The 24,023-nt window shown below is 37.9% G+C and overlaps 1 protein-coding gene across 1 annotated transcript; it reads left to right on the top strand.

Annotated features, from left to right (window-relative positions):
* The first annotated feature begins 542 nt into the window (after nt 1–542).
* Nucleotides 543–23,893, top strand: LOC113019422 (tripartite motif-containing protein 2-like). The gene is made up of 14 exons (XM_026163142.2): nt 543–719; nt 10,518–11,195; nt 13,257–13,405; nt 14,515–14,695; nt 14,839–15,098; nt 16,270–16,408; nt 16,504–16,689; nt 17,278–17,473; nt 18,298–18,401; nt 18,482–18,649; nt 18,773–18,941; nt 19,833–19,903; nt 20,041–20,181; nt 20,294–23,893. The coding sequence occupies exons 2-14, from the start codon at nt 11,097–11,099 to the stop codon at nt 20,444–20,446; spliced, it is 2,016 nt and encodes a 671-aa protein (XP_026018927.1). The 5' UTR covers nt 543–719; nt 10,518–11,096; the 3' UTR covers nt 20,447–23,893.
* Nucleotides 23,894–24,023: the final 130 nt, after the last annotated feature.

Raw genomic sequence — 24,023 nt, 5'->3', positions numbered from 1 at the left:
GTTGAGGAAAATCCCAGATCAGCCATTTCTGAAATACTCAGACCAGTCTGTCTGGCAACAACAACCATGCTCAAAGTCACTTTAATCACATTTTTTCCTCATTTTGATGTTTGGATTGAACTTCAGCAGGACATCTTGACTATGTGTGATTGACTCATTAGATATTTGCATTAAGGCAGAAACTTATATCATGAACCAGACAGAAATAAACACATAAGAAACATAATAATTAGAATATATGATGAATAAATAAAACCAGCAAAACTTGACTTCTCTTTAATTTAATATTTGATTAAAAACACAATTCTGTTAAACGTATTTTTCTAAAACAATTTTGAGTGGATTAAAGGTTGATCAGAGGGAGAGAGACACAGAGATAAAGAGAGAGAGAGCCTCCCTCACTGTCACTGAATAACTGACTAACAGAACAGCCAATCACCTCTGCCCTGTACTCTCCATCTCGCTCCTGATTGGTGGATGCTGCAAAGATGACTGTTTGGTGCGTTCCTCCTCTTCCCCTCCTCTTCATCCCCTCCCTCCTCTGTGTGGTGGTGCTGCTGCTGCAAGCTGCTGGTGTTGCCGTGACGATGATATCCTCCCCCTCCCACACACACACACACACACTAAGAGGACAGGCAGCAAACAAGACGCTCTCGTGACGCGATGGCTTCAGGCTGGAGAACAGACAGCAGTGATCGGCTGCGTCTGAGGAAAACATGGTGAGTGCTCTCTTTAATTTCCAAGATGAGAGGACAGACGGACGACTGCGTGGACAGATGGATGGCTGGATGATTGATGGGTGGAGGAATGTGTGAGGATGACAGCAGCAGCAGCTGTAGCATGCTGTGTTTTCTTGATAGGGAGAGAGAGAGGGAAGAGGGGAGGATGGACAGACTGCAGATGGATGAAGGTGGAGGACTGAATGAATGAATGCATGAAGAAACTGATCAGCTTTAAAGCACATACAAGCCTGTGTGTGTGAGTGTGTATGTGTTTGTGTGTGTGTGTGTGTGTGTGTGTGTGTGCTGCCAGGCCTGTAAATGCAGGTTAGCATCCTGAGTGCTAACAGTAACAGTAGGTACGTCACTCCTGTGAACCAAAACTGGGCTGATCTGCTTTAATTTCTACAGCCACATATAAACAGACAAACACATACAGATATGGATGGATTAGCAAACAGACAGTAGGGGCAGGGAGCAGCAGGTCAGAGCTTGTTTGATGTTTGAAGTTAATGCTTCTTCATTTAAAGTCAGTCGAGTGACTACAAAAAATAAACTGACCACAGAGATGAAGAGAAGATGTTGAAATTACTGAAAAGATGCCAAATAAGCAATAATGATACAGAAAAAAAGCCATAAGACATGAAAAACATCTACAAGAACAAGCAAAAATGACTAAAGAAGATATGAAAAAGGCACAAAATCGCTGCAAAGAGACCCAAAACTGAAAGTTAAAAGCATAAAAAAATAACAGAGAAAAAAACACAAAGACACAAAACTACAAAGAAAATCAAACCGACTGCAAAAGAAATGCAACAGTTAAAAATGTGCAAAATCTCCCCAAAGACGCATCGAGTCACCACAAAGCGAAGCAAAGCAATCAAAAATGCAAAAAAAACATATGCAAAGCCATAAAAAAAGTACTCCGAAAGAAGAAAAACAACTGAAAAAAATCACTAAAGAGATGCTAAATAACTTTTAACAGATGCAAACATTCAACAAACAAATAACAAATGTAAAGAGATACTAAATTAAAAAGACAAGACACATCTGACTATTCTCTTCTGCTTATCCAACACCAAGATAAAAATCTAACATCATAAAAAACACAAAGATTTATAAAATGAAAATAAAAGAAACATTGTAAAATTACAATAAAGAGACACAAAATTAGCATGAAAAGATGCAAAACAGCTACAATGACACACAAAACGACCACAACAGATTTCACACACACAAAAATCATCTCCACACAGAAAAAAACCCTGAATAGGAAACAAAAACTGTAAATCACTACACAGACACACCAGCAACCAGAACAGAGGCAAAATGCTACAAAGACGAGCATTAAAAGATGCAAAATCACTGCGAAGGCGAACAAAATAAATAAGAGTCACAAAACATTAAGGATGGACCAGGACTTCATTATCATCACAGTTATTGTGTTACATTTAAGTTTGTAACTAAATAGTTAGAGGTTTTGTAAATGGTCGTATCCAGGACAATCTAACCCTGATAACTGAGCTTAAGTGTTTGAGTTCAAGTATGTTATGACCACATGGTCAGTAGTGACAAGCATGAAAATATATGTCTGCAGGATGAACTGGATGAACTACAAATTACTAAAGAAGGAGCAAAGCTACTAGAAAACACATCAAAAAGATTACTAATCATCCATTTACTTAACAGCTCATCCAATATAGTCTATCCTAGGTGAGTGCAGAGTGACAAGCTGGGTCACAGAAAAGACTTTAAAGAAAAACAAGATGAGAGAAGGAGCCAGAAAACTAAGAAACAAAAACAGAAATTTGACTATAAAAAGAAAAAAAATATGCACGAAGAAGTGCAAATTGCAAACAAGCATAAAGATAGTGAAAAAGAGGTGCTTTGATGAAATCTGTAAACTGGGCATAAAATTAAAAAGCCTACAAAGACAAATAAATAGATGAAGTGATGAAACATTTTCAATAGAAACCATGGAGAAAGAAAAAGGTAATTACAAGCTATAGAAGAGAGACAGAGGAGTGATTAAAACAAAGAGAAAAACAGAAACATTCCCACGGGAATACAAAGGGAGACAGATCAGATTACCTGACTCTGTGTGTATGTGTGTGATGCCACACTGTATATTTACTGGCAAGCTCTTCAGAAACTGGTTCCACTGGTACGTTTCTCAGGCTGCAGGCAGGATGTTTTGTTTTTTTTTCTTTTGACTTCTAAAGAAATCTCACAATCCTCTAATGGACGCTGCTCTGCTGAGCCAACATGATGTAAGTCTCTCTCTAATTAAATCAAAGTATTTTGTTTGTAATAACCAGCCTTTTGTTTAACCGGCATTCAAAATCAAGTGAAATTAATATATTATTATGTCAGGTGCCCGTGATGTCTATCTTTTAATGAATACAACAACTTTGATTACTTACTATTTCTGATTTAAATGATGACTTTCCATTCAGCGCGTGCTGTTAGCTTATAAAATGTTCATATATATGTAATTAGTTAAGAGTTTCAGTTTCTTCCTTTGGAGTTACTGCACTGAATCATTCACTTCCATCCTTCTATGTCCTCCATATTTCTTGAATGCCAAGCAGTAACTTAGAGTTGCCTTACTTCTAACTTTAAGCCTCAACAAAATCCAAACAAATAAGCTATTAAAAACAAACAAACTTGCAAGCAAAGGTTTATGGAAGCTGTACAAAATTTGTACAGCTTCCATAAAGAGAGAAACTAGAGAAACACACAGACCAAAAGCATTCTTTGTAGCAGGCTGTAAATATTTCTGATGTACACATGGGATTTTAACAGAGCTGTGTATGGAGATCTACTCATGTTTGGAGCCTCTAGTGGTCCATAGAGGAACTGCAGTTTTTTGGACTTGAGCATGACCTTTTAACCCTTGACACTGTAGATGCTTTATGAGCATATTTAGTTTATAGACAGTGAGCGGCCCAAGTTGATCACAATTTATCTTTAAATGGTAAGACTGTGAATGCAGATGAGTTAACAGCAGTTTGAGCTCATCTGGCCAAAGAACCATTGAGGTGAGGCATCCGTCCTTCCACAGTTCACAAGAATCATTCTTCCTCCTACAGTATTTGTCAGATTTTGGTGAAACTTGCACACAATGATCACCTAATAGGTCTTCACCCAAAGCCAAGGTCAAAGTTAAGGTAATAACCTGTGAATAGTGATGAACTGTGAGATCGATGAACTACTACATTGTTGATGTTACTGTTTATAATCTTTTTGAAGAGAGCAAAGTGACTCCTACAGAATTACTTTTACAATGAAACTGTCCATGATAGATATATTTTGGGTTTTTAGTCAGTGCTGTACCTCTACTAAAGTGGGGAACGACGAGAAAATATCTCAGTTCAAGACCACTGTGATCAAAAGATGACGATCATTTTCTTCTGCAGTAATTTACATTTGCTGGGAGTTCCCGGTCCATTCATTAAGATACAGGGAAAAGCAGAAGCAGGGAGATGAGCAGCATGACAAAACATGAACACTAGGAGCTGAAATGGAGGTGGGTTGAAAGCAGCTTGCAGATGTGCACCAACAGCAACTGTGGGCAGGTTAAAGCAACTTATATAGCGTCCTGTGTGAAATTTACCAGCTGGAATTGTGGATGGGTTTGACTTGTAGCTGATATAGATCTGAGCAATATAGTGTAGCTATTCCTCAAAATAGTGTGAGAAGATTAAACACAGACATCAGTGTGAACCCGTGTATGGGAGAACATACAGATACATTCAAAGCATTGATGAATCGCTGACTCTTCTTTATGAATCTGTGAGGAAAGAAAACAAAACAGAGAGAAAGGGTTCGATTGTCTCTTTGGACTGTGGCAGTTACAGGCAGCCACCACACACAAGTGCACACAAACACAGCAAAAGCATTGTAGAGCAAAGAAGGACTGAGAAGAAAGAAGAGTGGAAAGAAGGGAAATGTCAGAAAAATAATTTCCTTCAATGTGCCACGTTTGTGTGTGTGTGTTTCAGACAGACATAAAGTGTGAGCTTGTCTGTGTAAGGTTGCTTTCACGTCAGTCGAGGTCGTGTTTTCTGGGGGAGGAGGTGTTAAAACAGGATTATATACAAGATCACAGAGAACTCGTAACCATAATCCCTCCTCTTTATGAATTATTCATGAAAATATTCCTTTTTATATTTTACCCACAGATATGGGAGTGTATATGCTTTGGCTGAGCAAAGTGACAATGAAAAATAAACCTAGACACCAGACACAAAGAGAGAAGGAAAACAGTCAGGCTTCCAAAAGCAGCACTGCTCATAACCTTGTTTTGTCAACTAGTTAAAATTTACATGGATTTACAGCAAAAGAAAAGCAGCCAATTACTTAAAACTGAAAACATGAAAACAACATTTTCTCTTATAAAAATGATATTATTTATGGCTTTTACACTTGCCAGTTTTTATTTACATACATGTTAATTCATAGTAATATGGTAATTTAACTTACTTTTATTAAAAAGTCAAGTGAGTTTATTTTCTTTAATTCTTCTAGCAATTAAATAAAAATGTTAAATTTACAAGAAAGAGAAAAAAAGAAAAATCAAAAACATTTGCAAACCATAATTAAGAACACAATTATTCATGCAAAAACAACATTTACTGTTCACAAAAGCACACAGTTAGTCATTCGTCACATGTGTAATAAAATATGACATTCATTTTATTTTTTATTGTATTTTGATTTATTTGCAGTGGTGTAGAGTGTACACATAGTAGTTAGTATTAAATGTTCGTAAATGTAAAGTTATTTTAATCCTTGCATATGAAACACGTAACATGTTTCATTAGATGCATGTCCCCCCTTAACCCACAGGCAGTGATCCTGCATCTGTTATGGGGTTTCCTGCTTTATGTGTACAGTGCACTGTACACTGGTAGTGTGCATTTAGTTAAAGTGTTGTTGTTTTTAAAGAACTGACAGATTAATGTTTTTTTCTCCATTTTCAGTGGAACAAATTGAGCTTTTTTCTATCATGTGCTGTGGGACCATAGCTAAAAGTCTATTTTTAGTTTAGGCGTTCACACTGATTCAGCATTATTACCACCATCTCTGTGACTTTAACATGATAGTAAAAAGAAAAAGCAAAAAAAAAAATTAACCAAAAAAAACAGACCTGGAACACTTTGTGAACCGAGCCATAATCATTGCAGCTCTCAGCACCCTGCCAGCTAAATTTAGACTAAATTTCTGGGATTATAGAGGACATGATTGCTTCACTTTTTGGTGTATTTCCTTCTAGCTGGTGAACCCCCTCACCCCAGTCCTATGCAGTCTGTTACTATGGAAACCAGAACCTCCCTCCCCACCCGGCTCCCTCTCTGTTCTCCATCACTTTGAAGACATTTTGTTGACCTACATTACTGCTTCCAGAAGCTCTTCATAGTATTTTACTCCACATTTGCTGTTCCTGGTGGTCCAACAAGCAACAACATGCAGTCATCCCCCTGTTTGTGGCATCTGTCCATGGGCTTCCTATACAGGTTAAGCTTGATGTATCGTACCACTTGGGAGGCTATCCAGTCAGGTGAAATATTAAACCCACCTTTAATGCATTATGTTTACATGATAGAGGGTGAGTACCAACCAGGTACAGCCAATTAAATGCATGTGGTTAACTGCTTATCAACACCTCTATAAAACTGAAATTTTGATAGTCGTCAAATGTGAAGCCATCTGTGCAACAGCATAAACTTGGTCCAAATTGGGTCATGCAAAAGGAAAATTATCCCAAGCACACAAGTGAATGTTTAACAGAATGGCTGAAAAAGAAAAGAACCAAGATGCTGCAACGGCCCACTCACGTCCAGATGTCACCCTGACTGAAATGCAGTGGTGGGACATTAAGGGAGCTGTGCATAGATGAACTCTAGCAAACCTCAAACAGCTGAGGCAATGTTGTAAAGACATAAAACGTGTAAAGAAGAGTGGCCATAATCCCTCCACAACAATGTGAGAGACTGATAAAGTCATGGTTCTTTAATGTGCTGAATCATGCAGTGTCGTTTTAAGAGTTTTTCACCAGACAACATAGAGTCCTGTGAAAAAAACCCTCTCTTTTTCATGTGAATATATCAGCATTTGTGTATTTTTTCCAGCTAGTACACATAGTACTATAAACACACGTTTATATTGGCAACTGGAAAAACTTTGTCGATATTAATTAGCAGTTCCCGGGAAAGTTGGAAGAGTTTTTAGAGGCAAATAGTAGCCTTTTAACAATAAACCAGTGGACATGTATGTTACCTCTCATAAAACCTCTCAAACGCAGCATTAATTAAATGCATTTGAAATATGGAATCCAATCCAATTTAATAGCAACTTAAAGCCAGGAAATATTAACATAAATCAAACAGCGTCATATCAAAATATTAAAGTGAGACTATGCCAAACAAAGCCGACAGTACTAAAGCTTGACTCATTAGCTAACATTAAGAAAGGCCAGAAAGAGGACCAGGCTGGCTAGACAAGACAATTTAAACCACTTTTATCTACATTTAAATCAAATACAGTGGGGCAAAAAAGTATTTAGTCAGCCACCGATTGTGTAAGTTCCCCCACTTAAAATGATGACAGAGGTCAGTAATTTGCACCAGAGGTACACTTCAACTGTGAGAGACAGAATGTGAAAAAAAAATCCATGAATCCACATGGTAGGATTTGTAAAGAATTCATTCGTAAATCAGGGTGGAAAATAAGTATTTGGTCAATAACAAAAATACAACTCAATACTTTGTAACATAACCTTTGTTGGCAATAACAGAGGTCAAACGTTTACTATAGGTCTTTACCAGGTGTGCACACACAGTAGCTGGTATTTTGGCCCATTCCTCCATGCAGATCTTCTCGAGAGCAGTGATGTTTTGGGGCTGTCGCCGAGCAACACGCACTTTCAACTCCCGCCACAGCTTTTCTATGGGGTTGAGGTCTGGAGACTGGCTAGGCCACTCCAGGACTTTCAAATGCTTCTTACGGAGCCACTCCTTTGTTGCCCGGGCGGTGTGTTTTGGATCATTGTCATGTTGGAAGACCCAGCCGCGTTTCATCTTCAAAGTTCTCACTGATGGAAGGAGGTTTTGGCTCAAAATCTCACGATACATGGCCCCATTCATTCTGTCCTTAACACGGATCAGTCGTCCTGTCCCCTTGGCAGAACAACAGCCCCATAGCATGATGTTTCCACCCCCATGCTTCACAGTAGGTATGGTGTTCTTGGGATGCAACTCAGTATTCTTCCTCCACCAAACACGACGAGTTGAGTTTATACCAAAAAGTTCTACTTTGGTTTCATCTGACCACATGACATTCTCCCAATCCTCTGCTGTATCATCCATGTGCTCTCTGGCAAACTTCAGACGGGCCTGGACATGCACTGGCTTCAGCAGCGGAACACGTCTGGCACTGCGGGATTTGATTCCCTGCCGTTGTAGTGTGTTACTGATGGGGACCTTTGTTACTTTGGTCCCAGCTCTCTGCAGGTCATTCACCAGGTCCCCCCGTGTGGTTCTGGGATCTTTGCTCACCGTTCTCATGATCATTTTGACCCCACGGGATGAGATCTTGCGTGGAGCCCCAGATCGAGGGAGATTATCAGTGGTCTTGTACGTCTTCCATTTTCTGATGATTGCTCCCACAGTTGATTTTTTCACACCAAGCTGCTTGCCTATTGTAGATTCACTCTTCCCAGTCTGGTGCAGGTCTACAATACTTTTCCTGGTGTCCTTCGAAAGCTCTTTGGTCTTGGCCATGGCGGCGTTTGGAGTCTGACTGTTTGAGGCTGTGGACAGGTGTCTTTTATACAGATGATGAGTTCAAACAGGTGCCATTCATACAGGTAACGAGTGGGGGACAGAAAAGCTTCTTACAGAAGACGTTACAGGTCTGTGAGAGCCAGAGATTTTCCTTGTTTGAGGTGACCAAATACTTATTTTCCACCCTGATTTACGAATAAATTCTTTACAAATCCTACCATGTGGATTCATGGATTTTTTTTCACATTCTGTCTCTCACAGTTGAAGTGTACCTCTGGTGCAAATTACTGACCTCTGTCATCATTTTAAGTGGGGGAACTTGCACAATCGGTGGCTGACTAAATACTTTTTTGCCCCACTGTATGTCAAATTGGATTTACATGTAGAAATAATTTTACAGTTTGCCAATATTTTCTTTTCCTAAAAAACATTATACAATCTATCTGTAACACAAATCTAAAAAATTAAGTAAAACAAAGAAAAAAGAAATGTTATCAGATCCAACGAATAATGAATTTTATAAGTTACAAACACAGTTACAAAGTCTAGTTCAGTGAATATAATGGAATAACATATGCCAAGTTTCATTGACTACAAACTCACTAGCCTGGATAATTGTCAGTCAGCTAGCCAAAACTGATTGGAAACGTGGTTCCTCACAACAAGTATTATTTGTCAGATAATAGCATTAAAAATGCTCTGAAAGGGACCAATGGCTCAAACATGGTTGAGAAATCAAATTCAGTGACTCAGCTCAGAGCAGGTGAAACTGAGCAGAGAACTATCTGCTCTGGCTGATACTTACTTTATAAGTAAGTTGGCCCTTACTTTATACCATCAACAGGCTAAACTGCTGAGTTACATATACATTTTATCTTTTAGTTGTCATAAAGGGGGAATTAGCTACAGAGACCAATGATGTATTTCTACCAGACGTTTTAATGGAATAAAATGGTAATTTAGCTCACATATGGAGACAGGCTCCAGTGGCCACTGGAGGAACTGCAGTTTTTGGAACTTCTTATGTTTCATTTTTTAACTGGTGACATTGCTGCTTGGTGCTCTTTAAAAGAAAAGCACTCTATACTATTGCTTGTGATTAGATAAAATATCTGAAATGAAAATATAGAAAAGAAACTTTGGGAGCATGAGAAATAACTTTTTTTTTTTAAATTACTTTCATTCTGACCGAATTTGCTTTGTCCTATAGCATGTTTGCAGACTGTAACCAAGACAACTCAGCTCCACTTTATGGCCAGTAAAAGCAGATCACTGGCTGGTTCATTCAGAGGGAAACTCATACATGACACTTGGTCAAGTAACTGCAGGATTTTGTGATTCCGTGAATGCCTGAAAAGATAAAAGGCATTGCACACTCATTACCCATGGAAATACAGTTTTCCCAATGCCATAAAGGTTTTTCATTTAGTGGCAGCGAGAAGAACAACAGTTTGAGGTACTTTAACCCATCCATCCATTCGCTTCCATTTATCCTTTTCAGGGTGACACTGGAGCCTATCCCAGCAGTCACAGGGCGAGAGGCAGGGTACACCTTGGACAGGTTGCCAGTTTGTCGCAGGGCTAACACACAGAGACAGACAACCATTCGCACTCACATTCACACTTATGGGCAATTTAGATCGATCAATTAACCTATCCACATTAACTGCATATCTTTGGACTGTGGGAGGGCGTCAGAGTACCCAGGGAGAACCCACGCAAGCACGGGGAGAACATGCAAACTCCACACAGAACTCATTGAACTCAGGACCTTCTTGCTGTGAGGCAACAGTGCTAACCGCTGTGCTACTGTGCTGCCATTATAACCCACATTTATTAATCAAATTTAATCTACCTGATTCAATCTTAAGACTGAGACAAAAGCAAAATGAAAAAGTATAAAGGAACACAGTCAAGAGTTCGAAGCTTAAGTAAATAATCTCTCTTGTCTCTCTGTGTTTATCTGCTTTTCCAACTAATCCTCATCCCTCTCTCTGTCTCGTTTCTGCAGGACACAGTGTGATCTGCCCACAGCTTGAACCCTATGTGAATCAAATTAACACCATAGTTCATTGCTTTTCACCCAATAAGACCTAAAGAGGATTGACTACTTTCATTCACTCGGTTTATGTGCTTGAAGAAACAACACATGGAAGCAGAAAGATGTTTTAAATGGGATATGTACGTAAATGTGGACACCTGGACACTCTTTCCCCCCATAGTGGAATAACCTATGCCAAGTTTCATTGACTACAAGCTCACAAGCCTGGATTACTGTGCCCTGAAATTACAGAAAAACCAAACCTGCATCTGGATTTCTGGCATTCTTCTTTGTGTGTGAAATGTTGATGTGCTTTTCCAGAGATCTAGCATCCGCCAAGAGTTATCACAAGGAGTTCATATGAACATTTGATCCTTTTTATGTTGAATACACAATGGAATAAAAGGGTGAGACAAGGAGCTTACAAAAACAAACAGTACAAAAATACATCTGGAACCTTGTATCCAAACATAAAGCCCCTTCCCCTGGCTGCAGAGTGGAAAAAGGGGTGTGTTTGGAGGTTTACCCTCACCAGGCTGCCACTTGCAGATGGAGGCCCACCAACACTCCCCAGATAGCAGCAGTGAGGAGTGCACCGTCCTGGAGGCTCCACCTGGCAAAAACGCCTGCCCACAACATGCAGGGAAGGTAGGTATTCAATAGGTGTGCAAATGTCCTGAACTACATATGAAAAGTGACATGAAAGCCAGCAAAAACTTGTCCACATATCGCACAAAGCCAAAATCAGCTTAAACCTTGGAGGTAAATTTCAGTTGGCTAAGAATAAACCTTTCTGTTAAACATCAGTGGTACAAAAGGAAACCAGAATTCTTCCAATACCATACAAAGTTATGCCTCGCCTGTAATTCTGTTCATATCCATTTATGTTTATGCTTAACCTCCATATTATCATCTTTATTTATTTTTATATTCAATCCATATTTATTTATTTATTTATTTTATATTACCTCCAATATAGACTGTCCCTGCCAGCTAAACTGAAACTGAAGCCAAAGATAGGACATCTACCTACAACACATGACAAGCGTCTCGAGTTTTACACAAACAAACGATAACTCTTTGATTTTTTCGGACTTGGGTTTGGTAGTATATGCCTATATGAACAAAATGAGAATAATTCAAACGCCATTTAACTTGAATATCGGATGTTTTCACAGATTATGTGTGCTGATGACATCAGGAGTTTTTATAGATCATTTATGCTGATGTTAGCATTATTCATATGGAAATTTAGTAAAGCGTATTAATCTTTTGTGTCATTGTGAATTCAAGCAATACTGTATTTTTTTTAAAGAGCTCAAACAAAGAAAGTTTCTAGCTCCCCCAAGGTTTTTCTTGATTTGTGTGACCCAGACCTTTGACCTATGGCCTTGAAGCATTTCATACTAAAACGGTGTATTTAACATATATTTTTACGCAGTTCGTGATTCTACAAAACTCTATGGTTTCATTGTAATATCGTATGGAATAGTATTGCAAAATACGGTTATGGTTCTCAACAGTAAATTCTGAATTCACATTTCACATATTATTGGCCTTGAAGCATTGCATACTAAAACAGTGTATTTTACTACCTTTGCCCACATGGTGGAAGCAGAATCTGCAAAAATCATTGGTTCTTATCATGTAAAAACTTGAGATTTTAACATATATTTTCACGCAGTTCGTGATTCTACAAAACTCTACGGTTTCATTGTAATATCGTATGGAATAGTATTGCCAAAAAAATGCATGGTACAGCACACTCTATGCCCTTTCATAGTGTATATATCACACTCAATATGGTTTCTTTAAATCTTGTCTTCTATGTCAACTTTGTCCTTTGGCACTAACAATGAAGGTCTAAGTCAAATGCTTAGCCATCCTAGGTACTCATGTCGCCCAAGGCCTTGTATATACCTGTAAAGTTTAAAGATGAGCCATAAAAAAATTGGGGTAATATAACATTTTTACTGATTTTCACTTTTGGTGTGACCTTGAACTGATTTTCAGCAAAAATAAAATCAGCTTGAACCTTAATTGGTATCTACCATCAGACTAAATTTGAACATGATATCTTGAAAACTGTGGCAACTAGCCTGCTAAAACACAGCCAGATAAACAGACAAATGGAACCAATTACATACTTAGTAAAGACTGGACTCTAAAAGACTGGGTGGCTGTAGCTCATTAAGTAGAGCAGGTTGTCTACAAACTAGAAGGTTTAAAAAGTTGCAGTTTTATAGGAGGTATGTGTGCTGCTATTTCTTGGACAGTTTAAGTGACTATAACAGAAAATAAAACTGTGCCCTGTGATGAAATATGATGCAAAAACAAAGTTTATAGGACAGATATGAGCAAGTTATGGTTCTCAACAGTAAATTTTGAATTCACATTAGAGATTAGATAAAACTTTATTAATCCCTCGGGTGGGTTCCTCCGGGAATTTCTGTAACATGTATTTTCAGATTCAGATTCACTCATACATATAGAAATGACTGAATCATGTACTGCAAAGTGTAAGCCCAAAGCCTAATCCATGTTATCTATATGTTGTTCCTGTTTAATCCAGTTACTGATTAGCAACTGTACAACAATGAGACTAAACTAAAGACAAACAATATCTAGGCTATCATGGGGCATTCAATTCTTAATAGTGTAGCTTCTCTCTCCTCTTTCCTCCCTTCATGTAAACCGTTCAATTTGCAGGTTGCTGACTTGTACTGCTCTGCCTGCAAGTGCGCTCTGTGTGAGGACTGTCTTCCCAACCATGCAGAACACCCTAAGGTGGCCCTCAGCCAGGCCCTCGAGCAGCACCGCAACAACCTGCAGGAAAGACTGGGCACTGTTCAGGACAGGTACAGGTTGAAATACTTGATACAACATTAAGAAACTTTATTCAGTCCATTAATCTGTGCCCCCAACAAACCCTTATGTTAAACTGTTGTGCAGTGGTGCTAGTTTCCATTTATCAACAAAAACACACACAAACCCCCCCAAAAATTTTAATGCTGAATTACTTTTTTTAAAATATGTATTATAAACTGCAGAAGTAAGCCAATGATAAATATCAGCTGGAGTTTATTAGGATTTTATTATTTTTATATATTGTATATTTTTTAGTAATTCCCAGAGACCAGGAGAGGGCTCTCTCATTAAGCAAGATTCATTTAAGAGTCACTTGGGCAATGCTCATTGATTGTTTTTTGCAGCAAAACACAGATGTTCCCTAAATGCCTCACATTTGTTAAGAAAAAAAAGATGGAAGAATAAAATAGAAGAGTGACAGTGTTCTGGGCCAAGGACTTTTCTCAAGAAAGACAAATAATCTCTGGAATTTAATTTAAATGCTACTCTGGGAATGAGATAGTCAAAAGATTTCTTAAAAGACATACGGGCTTGGGTAGAAAGTTAAAGAAGTTACTAAGTATTTATATTGAAAATACCCATCCATTCATGTAGGGAATTATTAGTAAACAGGGAGCAGTAAATGTAGGTCCCACATTCAAATTGCACTTAAAATACTAAAAGTCACATCTTTTCGTTTGCAAAATTGGAAAAAAATAAAATACAAATCAGCTGATAGCATTTCATTCTTGTAGATCAAACAGGTACAGATGTATTTGCTGTGGAGAACAAGTTGCATAACAACTGACATATTCAGTTAAAGTATAATGTAGGCATACTTAATATAACTCAGTCACAAGTAACTATTGACAGACAGTGGATGGAGGAAAGAAGAGATGCTGACATCTAGTGGACAGTGAGCAAAATACAGTACAAATGATTTACCAGGCTATAAAATCTTGACATTAACAATAACATGTTATTAATTTTTCTCAATTAAAGTTACAGGTTGCATATGTAAACATTTAACAACATAAATGTAGCATAAAGAAAGCTTGCTATTGTTGTTTTGCAAATTAGATATGTAACTGCCTTTCTCTTTTGTGCGTGTCCTCTCTAGACTCCCTCAGATTTCAGATGTACTGTCCTTTGTTAAAGAGATCCTCCAGCAGCTGACCAATCAGAGGGCTTCCATTGAAGAGGACATTCAGTCGAGCTTCGAGGACTTACACAAGCAGCTGGATGTTCGAAAGAGTGTACTGCTGATGGAGCTGGAAGTTACATACGGACTCAAACAGAAGGTGAACAGAGTTTGTTCAATTTTTCCTTTGATTCTTTGGTAAAAGTACAACCTCCTCAGTCACTGGTATACTTCTTTAAATAAAACAAATCAAATGAAAAAGTCTGAAACAGTCTAATGAAACTTTTCTTTTTCTGTCTCCAGGTTCTCCAAGCCCAGATAGACAGCCTTCTACGGGGAGAGGGGGACATCACAACCACCTGTACCCAGGCAGAGGAGGCTCTGGCTGGAGATCCCTGTGTGGCGAGCCTGCAGGTGGAACGAGAGCTGTGGGAGAGGCTGGGTGAGCTTGCTGGTCTTGGTTTGCCATGCCAGCCGGAAGAGAACGACCAGCTGGATCTGGTGATGGAGACAGATGGGCTGAGGAAGTCCATACACAACCTGGGGACTATTGTTACAACCAGGTGAGACAATTCAAATCAAGTTCAACTCAGTTTTATTTATTTAATGCCAATTCACAACAACAACTGCCTCAAAGCAATTTATATTGTAAAGTAAAGATCCTACAATAGTACAGAAAAACAGAATAAACCCAAAAGTCAGACAACCCTGTATGAGCAAGCATAGGGGAAGGAAATGGAAAAGAAAAACTCCCTTTCAACAGGAAGAAACCTCTGGCAGAAGCAGGCTTAAGGAGGGTCAGCCATCTGCCACAACTGGTTTAAAGTGAAAGGGGAAAGACAAAAGACTGTGGAAGAAAGCCAGAGATTAATACTAACTAATGATTACATGCAGAGTGGTGTGTAAACACATAGTGAATAAAAAAGGTGAAAAAACAAAAAAACAAAACAGAAACACTCAGTGCATCATGGGAACACCCCAGCGGCCTAGACCTACTGCAGTGTAAAGATTAAAAAGTTTTAAGCCTAATCCTAAAATCAGAGAAGCTCATTGAGACTTGTTTGTATCATTTATGCGCAGCTCCCTATAAGGTCCCACCACAGCATTTCAGTCAGGCTGAAGACTGGAATGGGCCATTGCATCACCTTGATCCTTTTCATTTCCAGCCATTCTGTTGTACATTTGCTGCTGTGCTTGGGAACATGACTCTGACTCTGAAGAAAATAAGAGCAATCTATAAAATCCGCTGTATACCAAAGTATTCCAATCAGCGATAAATAGCGAGATGTTTTAGCTGTATTTTTTTTAGAGAACAACAAACTGTTTTTCCAGGCTACATTGTCAGCTTCTAAATTATTAAAGATTATTAAGCACCCCAGCTTATCAGCTATCTGCTTTAAGGTGCATCTTTGAAAGTTATACCAGGAAGGCAATAAATTCTGATTTAAGTCTTTCTTTGTCAGAGGAGCTACAGTATCCAGAGTCGTACGCAGTGACGATATAAAACTATTAACAAGATAACAAACTCTGTAAAAGCAGCGTTCAGGTAACTGCTCTGCACTGTGTTGGTATAAGGCACTGAAGAAGATGCAGCTGAGGAATTATATCCATGGCTGACACCGTCTCTAAGGGGGTGGGGTTTTGGGGCATTTCAATGATGATGAAACATATTGAACCCTGTGGTTTTGGATTTAATGCCATTTCATTAACACTCGTCTTTCTTCTCATCCTCAGTGCGGTGGCAAGCCAGAGCGAAGCCATGGGTGCAGGTCTTGAGCAATGCATTGTTGGGCATCCTGCCTCTGTTACCATTGTAACAAGAGACAAGTCAGGGGGAGCCTGCAAGAGTGGAAATGCGATCCTCTCTGCTGAGGTTCATTCTACACCTAAACTCCATGAAATTAAGTTCTACTCTGTGTTCACACTTCAATGCAAACAGTGACAAAATATTATGATGTGTCGATGTAGGTATTCACACCAGACGGCAGCATAGTAGATGGTGAGATAGTGGACCACAAGAACGGGACATATGAATTTGTGTACACGGTGCCAAAGGAGGGTGACTTCTCACTGGCTCTCCGTTTGTATGACCAGCACATCAAAGGAAGTCCCTTCAAACTGACTGTCACCAAGACTCTAGAGGCTGAACTAGACGTAGGTGGATCTTTCTTTCAATATTAGTGCATTTCTACTATCCATTTGGCAAATAATGTCTAAATTCCTTTAATATCAACTGTGATATACACCAACAGCCTATGTACGGCTCATTCATGTCCAGTGTCCTTTAGCATCTGTGCTGAAGGACACTGGACATCAGGACCTGAAACATCAGCTTATGACATTACTGTCTGACACTCACTTTATAATTATTGTTATGAAGGCCTAGTCAAGTAGTTTTGCCTAAACCTAAGAGGTTGTTAATCCTCTTCCCATCAAACGAAACTTGCATCCAAGTATGTCCAATCTCACTGCAAAACTTTGTGCTAATGTCCTCACACAACACAGAAAAGCTCGTATTGTTGACCACGTCGTGCTTGTCTCTTGAAGTTCAGAGTTCTTGAGCAACAATGATTCAAGCAACATGACTTAAGCAATTATAAAACCTAAATTTATTTGATTGAGCTTACCCTAAATTCATCGATACATTGACTTTGGCAAAGGATGTAGGAAGCTTTCCAAATAAAAATCATATAACCTTCATAGTTACTGTGTATTGTGTTTCCCTTTTTGCTCTCTCTCCAGGTTTCTCCCTCTACAACAACGGCAACCAACTCAGCAGCCAATGCTACGCCATCAACTGGCTCATCTGAAGGAGCAAAGAGACGAGGAAAGTCACCTGGTCAGAAGAAGAAAGGCTCAAAGAGGGCCAGCAGTGCCCTTGGTACCCCACGGCGCAAAACTCAGAACCCCATTGAGGACGACCTCATTTTTAGGATCGGTGAGACATTTAGCTGGAAGAAACGAATCGTACAGACAGACTAGGATATTGTACACTTGCTTTTTTAAAGCTAATATATTCTCATTTTTGTGACACTGAAAGGCCCTTTTAATGCTTCAATCAATTTGGGCTTATTTCTCCCCATCATATGCATCACTTTTTCCAACATGGTGGAATTTTCATCTGGCTGATTTCAGTGTCTGTTACCTGTTTCATGTTACAGTTTATGAAGGGACTAAAGTAATGACATTGTGAATTTTAAAAGCTCAGATTCACCAAATTGTCAGTATTGTAGTATTGTTGTTGTTGTTTTTAATTTTTTTTTATTTTAGCACACAAGTATGATGGGACTGTCAGAATAATTCTAGTATTGACATCATAGCTAATCTTCTCCTACCTTAAACACTTCATAAATTTGTCCTGGAACAAAAATGTTCGTATGTGTGGTGCACCACACATACGAACATTTTGTGTGGAATGGTGAAATGCCCAGTTTTAGTCTTGATAATAATATTCCACTCAAATGTCTTTTAGACCTCGCTTCAATTCATTCAAAACTTAGGTAAATGTGAAATGGTCTTCCCATAGAAAGCCTTTCTTTAAAGTCAGTAACACAAAAAGAAAACATGAATTTTCACCTTTTACTTTCCTTCTTTTTAAAATAGAAAACACAATCCATGGGTATTTTGTGCTTGAGGGGGTAGGTCTAGTCCAAAGGTATGTTCAAGGAAACTTGAACTCAAATTGAAGCTTCATGCAAAAGGTTGTTTATGAAAACATTTCTATGTATAATGGAATTTAAAATCATATTTTGAACTATTCAGGAACAAAGGGAAGGAATAAAGGAGAGTTCACCAATCTTCAAGGAGTAGCTGCCTCTTCCAATGGTAGGATACTGATCGCTGACAGCAACAATCAGTGTGTCCAGGTATGGCCTTCGAAAAGCTGCAGGGTTCATATAAAAACCCCAAATTTATATCGAAAGTTAAACAATGTATATATGTCCAGATTTTCAGCAATGAGGGAGAATTTAAGAGTCGTTTTGGAGTGCGGGGACGATCGCCAGGTCAGCTACAGCGTCCGACTGGTGTAGCCGTGCACCCCAGTGGTGACATCATTATTGCTGACTACGACAATAAGTGGGTCAGCATTTTCTCCTGTGAGGGCAAATTCAAGGTATGTGTGCTGATATGTCAGGGTTGAAGGGGTATTGTACTTTATTGCAAGCAAACCCTCATTCTAATGTTTTCAGTGTTGATTTATGCAGCAATCTTATTGTTTGTATTTGTTGTTCACCAGGCAAAACTTGGCTCTGGCAGACTCATGGGACCAAAGGGTGTGTCTGTGGACCAAAACGGACATGTTATTGTGGTTGACAACAAAGCTTGTACTGTCTTCATCTTTCAGCTGACTGGAAAGCTTATTACCAAGTTTGGAAGCAGGGGCAATGGTGACAAGCAGTTTGCAGGTAATGTGGACTAAATTATATTATTTCACGTAATTTAATTCCCAAAAATGTACTATGGGCTGTAAAGAATAAATATACATAAAGAAGAAAAGGCAAATATATGAAGAGAAAATGTTTGATTCTGGATTGTCTTGAGATTAACGGCTCTTTAAAAAGTTAGTACTATATAGAAACCATTGATGTTTTTAACCCCATGAGGTCTGAGTCATCACTGGTAATGAAAGCAGTGCTAGCTGCCCTGACCCCATTTTTTGGTGACCAGCACAAAGTATAAGAAATATAAATAGTCAGTTAGAGCAATTAGATTGCGTACCCTTTTGTCCCCTGACTGCCAAAACAATGAAAATGATACGTCCTAAAAGTTAAGGATTGGGACAATCACCACTGATGGCTTAGATCTGAGAGGGTTAAAACATTTACCCCCCAACTTTTGGCAATAAGGGAACAAACAACATTTTAACTTGCATTTCTCTTTTGTCCCAGGTTTTGAGGCTAGGGTTGTAGTTATCACTGATGACCTCAGAAGGTTTACGTGCGCTAATAAAAGTATTTAGGTGATGGTTGGCAGTTGCTAAGTCTGAAAATTGATTTAAGAACTGAGTGCACTTGAAATTCTGTTTAAAGTTTAACCCTATGACCTTTAAATCACTTGATGACCCCAACCTTTAACAGTAAAATATTGTACATTTTGTTTTTTCTTTTCTTTTTTCCCCTTTTTCTTTTCATTCTAAGAGACTTCAAAAACTATTCAGATATACAAATACCAGTGTTACCTTTCTCTAAAATACTTGCGAATTGAAAGTGTTAAAAGAGGCTAAAGCTAATTGAAAATACATTGTTCGTTGTACAATGTACAACCTATTTCTTTGTTCCTGTTTTTCTTTCCTAAAGGTCCACACTTTGCAGCAGTGAACAAAAACAATGAAATCATTGTGACAGACTTCCATAATCACTCTGTTAAGGTACAGCATTTTACTGAGCTTAAAGGATAGTTTTAGTGTAATGTTATGGTAAAAAAAAGCTAATATTTCATATCAAGTCCAAGTATGGTTTCAGAGGATTCAAAATAATAAATCTTTATCATTATTTCTCGGATTAGGTTTTCACGCTTGAAGGAGAGCTTGTACTGAAATTTGGTTCAAATGGGGAAGGAAACGGCCAGTTCAATGCTCCCACTGGTGTAGCAGTGGATATTAATGGGAACATCATTGTAGCTGACTGGGGCAATAGCAGAATACAGGTAAAACGTTAACATATGAAAAAACTTTTATATACGGTCAACCTTTTATATATGAAAGCCCTGCTGTGTAAGGTTTTTATATATAAATAATACATATCTTCGACATTTCCAGGTGTTTGATGGCAGTGGCTCCTTCCTGTCCTATATCAACACATCAGCAGACCCTCTTTATGGACCCCAAGGTCTGGCTCTGACTTCAGACGGACACGTTGTAGTGGCTGACTCTGGCAATCATTGCTTTAAAGTCTACCGCTACCTACAATGATGGAGGCTTGGATGACGATGGGGGATGGTGACGTGGACGCGATAGACAAGTTGAGGTTTAAATGAAGCGATAGAGTGAGCACTGTCAAATAATATGAATTACTGCATGAGCCTCTAACTGCTCCCTGTGAATGTTGAAAATGGGATAGAAGGGATGAAAAAGTCAGTGAAAAAGTGTTCAGTTCCCATTCTGGGTTCCAACCAGAACTCATGACAGAAGTACCTAATTTGAATATTTTTGGTGATTATTATTAGGTAAGATCATAAAAAAATAAAATGAAAACAAAACATTGATAGCAGATGTTTTGTCTCAAGAGGGCTTATGATCGGCTCACGTGAAAATCTCAATAATTTCCAGCTGTCATACAGACATTGCAGAATGGGATGTAGATAAAAGTTATGCAATACTGGTTCAGAGATGTCAAATTTGAGAGGTTCAGTGTCTATAAATGGACTAATGAGGAAAGCTTTAGATAATAAAATGAAAAAACCAAACAAAGGCTGCAAGAGAGATGACAATGATTTCTTCAGAAACAACTGCTTACTAAATTTATGATGTGGTCAATGAGACATAAAAAGGAGCAAAGGCATTAACATGGACATAAAGGGACATAATGGAAATAATGTGGAGAGAATGAAATGAAAGACTGAAAGTTTTCTAATGTTCTGCCTTCTTGTGCTGTATGTAATACACAAAATAATTGATTATGAGCTAAAAGAGACCTATGTCTTCCAATTTCATTACATAATTAGAGACTTCCACTGTGGATTTGGTGCCACACTTTAACATCCCTTAAACAAAGCACTTAACTTAAAGGTAGCGCAGCTGGAGAGGACAGCAATTGTGCTGAAGCATACAAGATTTTATTTCTAAATATGACAAAAAAATTCCAAATTTATAAGACATAGACCACTTTTAGTCCAAAGTGCATTGTTTGTACATTAGGATTGTTTGAACATGGAATGTTATTTTGATCCCATATAACAGTATTCTTTACAAATCTTAGGTAATAGATTCATTATTAGAAATGATTGCTTGACTCTAATTCTGACTGTCTGAATTAATGACTGATTGACTTGATTTGACAAAAAGCATTGTGTGTCTATGCTTGGTTTGAGTGTTCAGATATTTTTTTCCTGATAAACCTGTTGCAATGAGGGAAAAGTGAAAAATTTATCTTATATATTTGTGAAGATACGTTTAATAATATTGCATAAGCTGTAATCAACACATTTGGACTCAGTAACAGCAGCCGTCTTTTGCAGGAACATTTACAGGTCTAGTGCCCTCATGAGCCCTTTGAGCCATTTTGTTTCCACTGCATTTTAGGATCAGTTGATTTTATGATGTGAACAAACCAGTTTTACAATGTCAAGGTCTGTGATACCAATTCACAACGCATAAGTTAACAGAACTGATGTCCCATGAAATCAAAACAACAACAACAGTGACAACAATGGTGGGGACCAGGATGGCTGTTGCATTTACATTTGATGTGCTCTCCAGAACTCCTCGCTATGTCCTGCAGTTGAAATGCCCTATTTTTACATATTTCTCTATGCTTGTCACCATGGCAACAAAATATCAGAAGGATATTTTGGGGGAAGGAATTCTAGAATGTCTCTATTCATTCTTCCTTATTGACAAGGATACAAGAATGCTTTAAGAATTCTGAAAAACTGCTGTTGCCCGCTTGTAAAATTCCACATATTCTGTCAAAAAAGAGAATACCTCAGTGTTCTAGAAGCATGCCTCTGTTGTTATGTAACTGTTGACACCAAACATATCAGACATCTACTGCGAGCTCCCATTTTACAAGTCTAACCTAAAAGACAATTTACAGTAACATCAGTAAAGTATAGTTAATTTACAGTGACATCAGTAAAGTATAGTTAAAGTAATGTTAAAGTCTCAAGCATTAGCCATTTACATTTGGAAAAGTGCTATATGCCAGTAATAACAACACTACAAAGCATTTACATAAACTGTTGAATAGGTAAGAGAAGAATTTATGTTATTTCCATCCGCGACGAGTTGGGGAGATTTTACATGCACTATTAATATACTGCAAACTTCTTTGTTGATTGTGGTAGTTTAAGTGGCATCACATCAATTACTTACACATTTAGTCTTTACTGAAACAGGAATTGAGAAACTCATCATTATGTTCACAGTTGGTCAGAGATTCTCTAAGTTATATATTTTACTACTTCTATTTATTGCTTATTATTTATTTATCTAATTAGTTATTTTCATCTTTCCATTTGATTGTGTTACACCATGTGCATTTAAATTCATAAGTGCCCGTTACATTTCATCTTACTAGACATTTCAGTCTTTAGGCTGTATTGAAATGGGACTGAAATTAGAACTGCTGTTAATATTTTGTCAAGTTTCCTTTTTTTTAAAATCTTTTGTTAAATTAAAAAAAAATCAAGCTCATCAGTTAGCAAAAATAGCTCATTAGCACCTTATTTTGGGATCAACAACACGTTTAACTCAAAACTAATAAGTTAGCTGTAAAAACAGTGCAGTACAATGACCAACCTTATGAAAACATTAGCTTTAAATGGCTAATACTGCTTTTTTCTTACATAACTGATTACAAGCTAATCTATTAATTTTGACTTGTTTGTAGCCGTCAGTTTTGATCATTTTTTCACATAGAAACAACAAAATCACTTTTAATAACAATGAAACAACTTCATCTTCAATACAATGACAGTAATCATTATTCAGTCCAGTAAAAAAAAGGTTGGCGCCTCCTCGTTTGTGTAATTTGTTAGTCTGTTCATGGATTTGCTAAGACTATATTTTCTAACATAAGCATCCTGTAATGCTGCTAAGTGTCAGATTTTGCTCATCAACTTGAAATAAGATCTTTTGATTTGTTGGTACTATTGATTGTTTTAAAGAAATTCGACTGTGTTTCCTAATGTAACCTGGGCTTTGTTTACTGGATATTGAGCCTTAATGTTGGTATTACATATGAATGTTGTTTGATCTGGTAGAATTGCCTTCTCAGTAATTTTGAAGTAATGATTGTTTTGGAAAAATACAGTAAAGAAGATTTAATTACAATTTCAGACACAAACAGCTCATTTGTAGCCAACACAGCCATTGCAAATTTTCCTTTGGAAACCTGAAAAATAAAAAATAAAAAATGCCATTTCACATATGTACAAATGTGGGTGTTTTACGTGTAAGATTTTTAGCAGAAAATGCAACAGCATTGTGTATTGCACTGGTTTGATTTTTCTCCCCCCTGCAATCCTATTATGGTGTTTTAGAAGACAGCTTTTAAAATACTGATCGCTTTCATACAGTGTCACTTTCAAGGTCTTTCTTGCTCTGTAACTGCTGTCATGTCTGTTCACTGTTATGGGCTATGACTTAATATTCACATACACTCAACACTGAAAATAAAGCATTGATTCCTGAATAGCAGCTGTTACTATGGCTTGGTTTTGTCCAAAATGTGAGCAATGTCAACTAATTTACCATCTATATACTTGGCGAGCCTTAGTCACAAATGTTAGAAAATATCAAAGGTTTACATGATGGCATGGGAAAGTAT

Source organism: Astatotilapia calliptera, chromosome 3 (assembly GCF_964374335.1).
Source record: "Astatotilapia calliptera chromosome 3, fAstCal68.1, whole genome shotgun sequence".
NCBI lineage: Eukaryota > Metazoa > Chordata > Actinopteri > Cichliformes > Cichlidae > Astatotilapia > Astatotilapia calliptera.
Note: the sequence above shows the minus strand (reverse complement) of the source record. Positions and strands in the feature narration are given on the sequence as shown.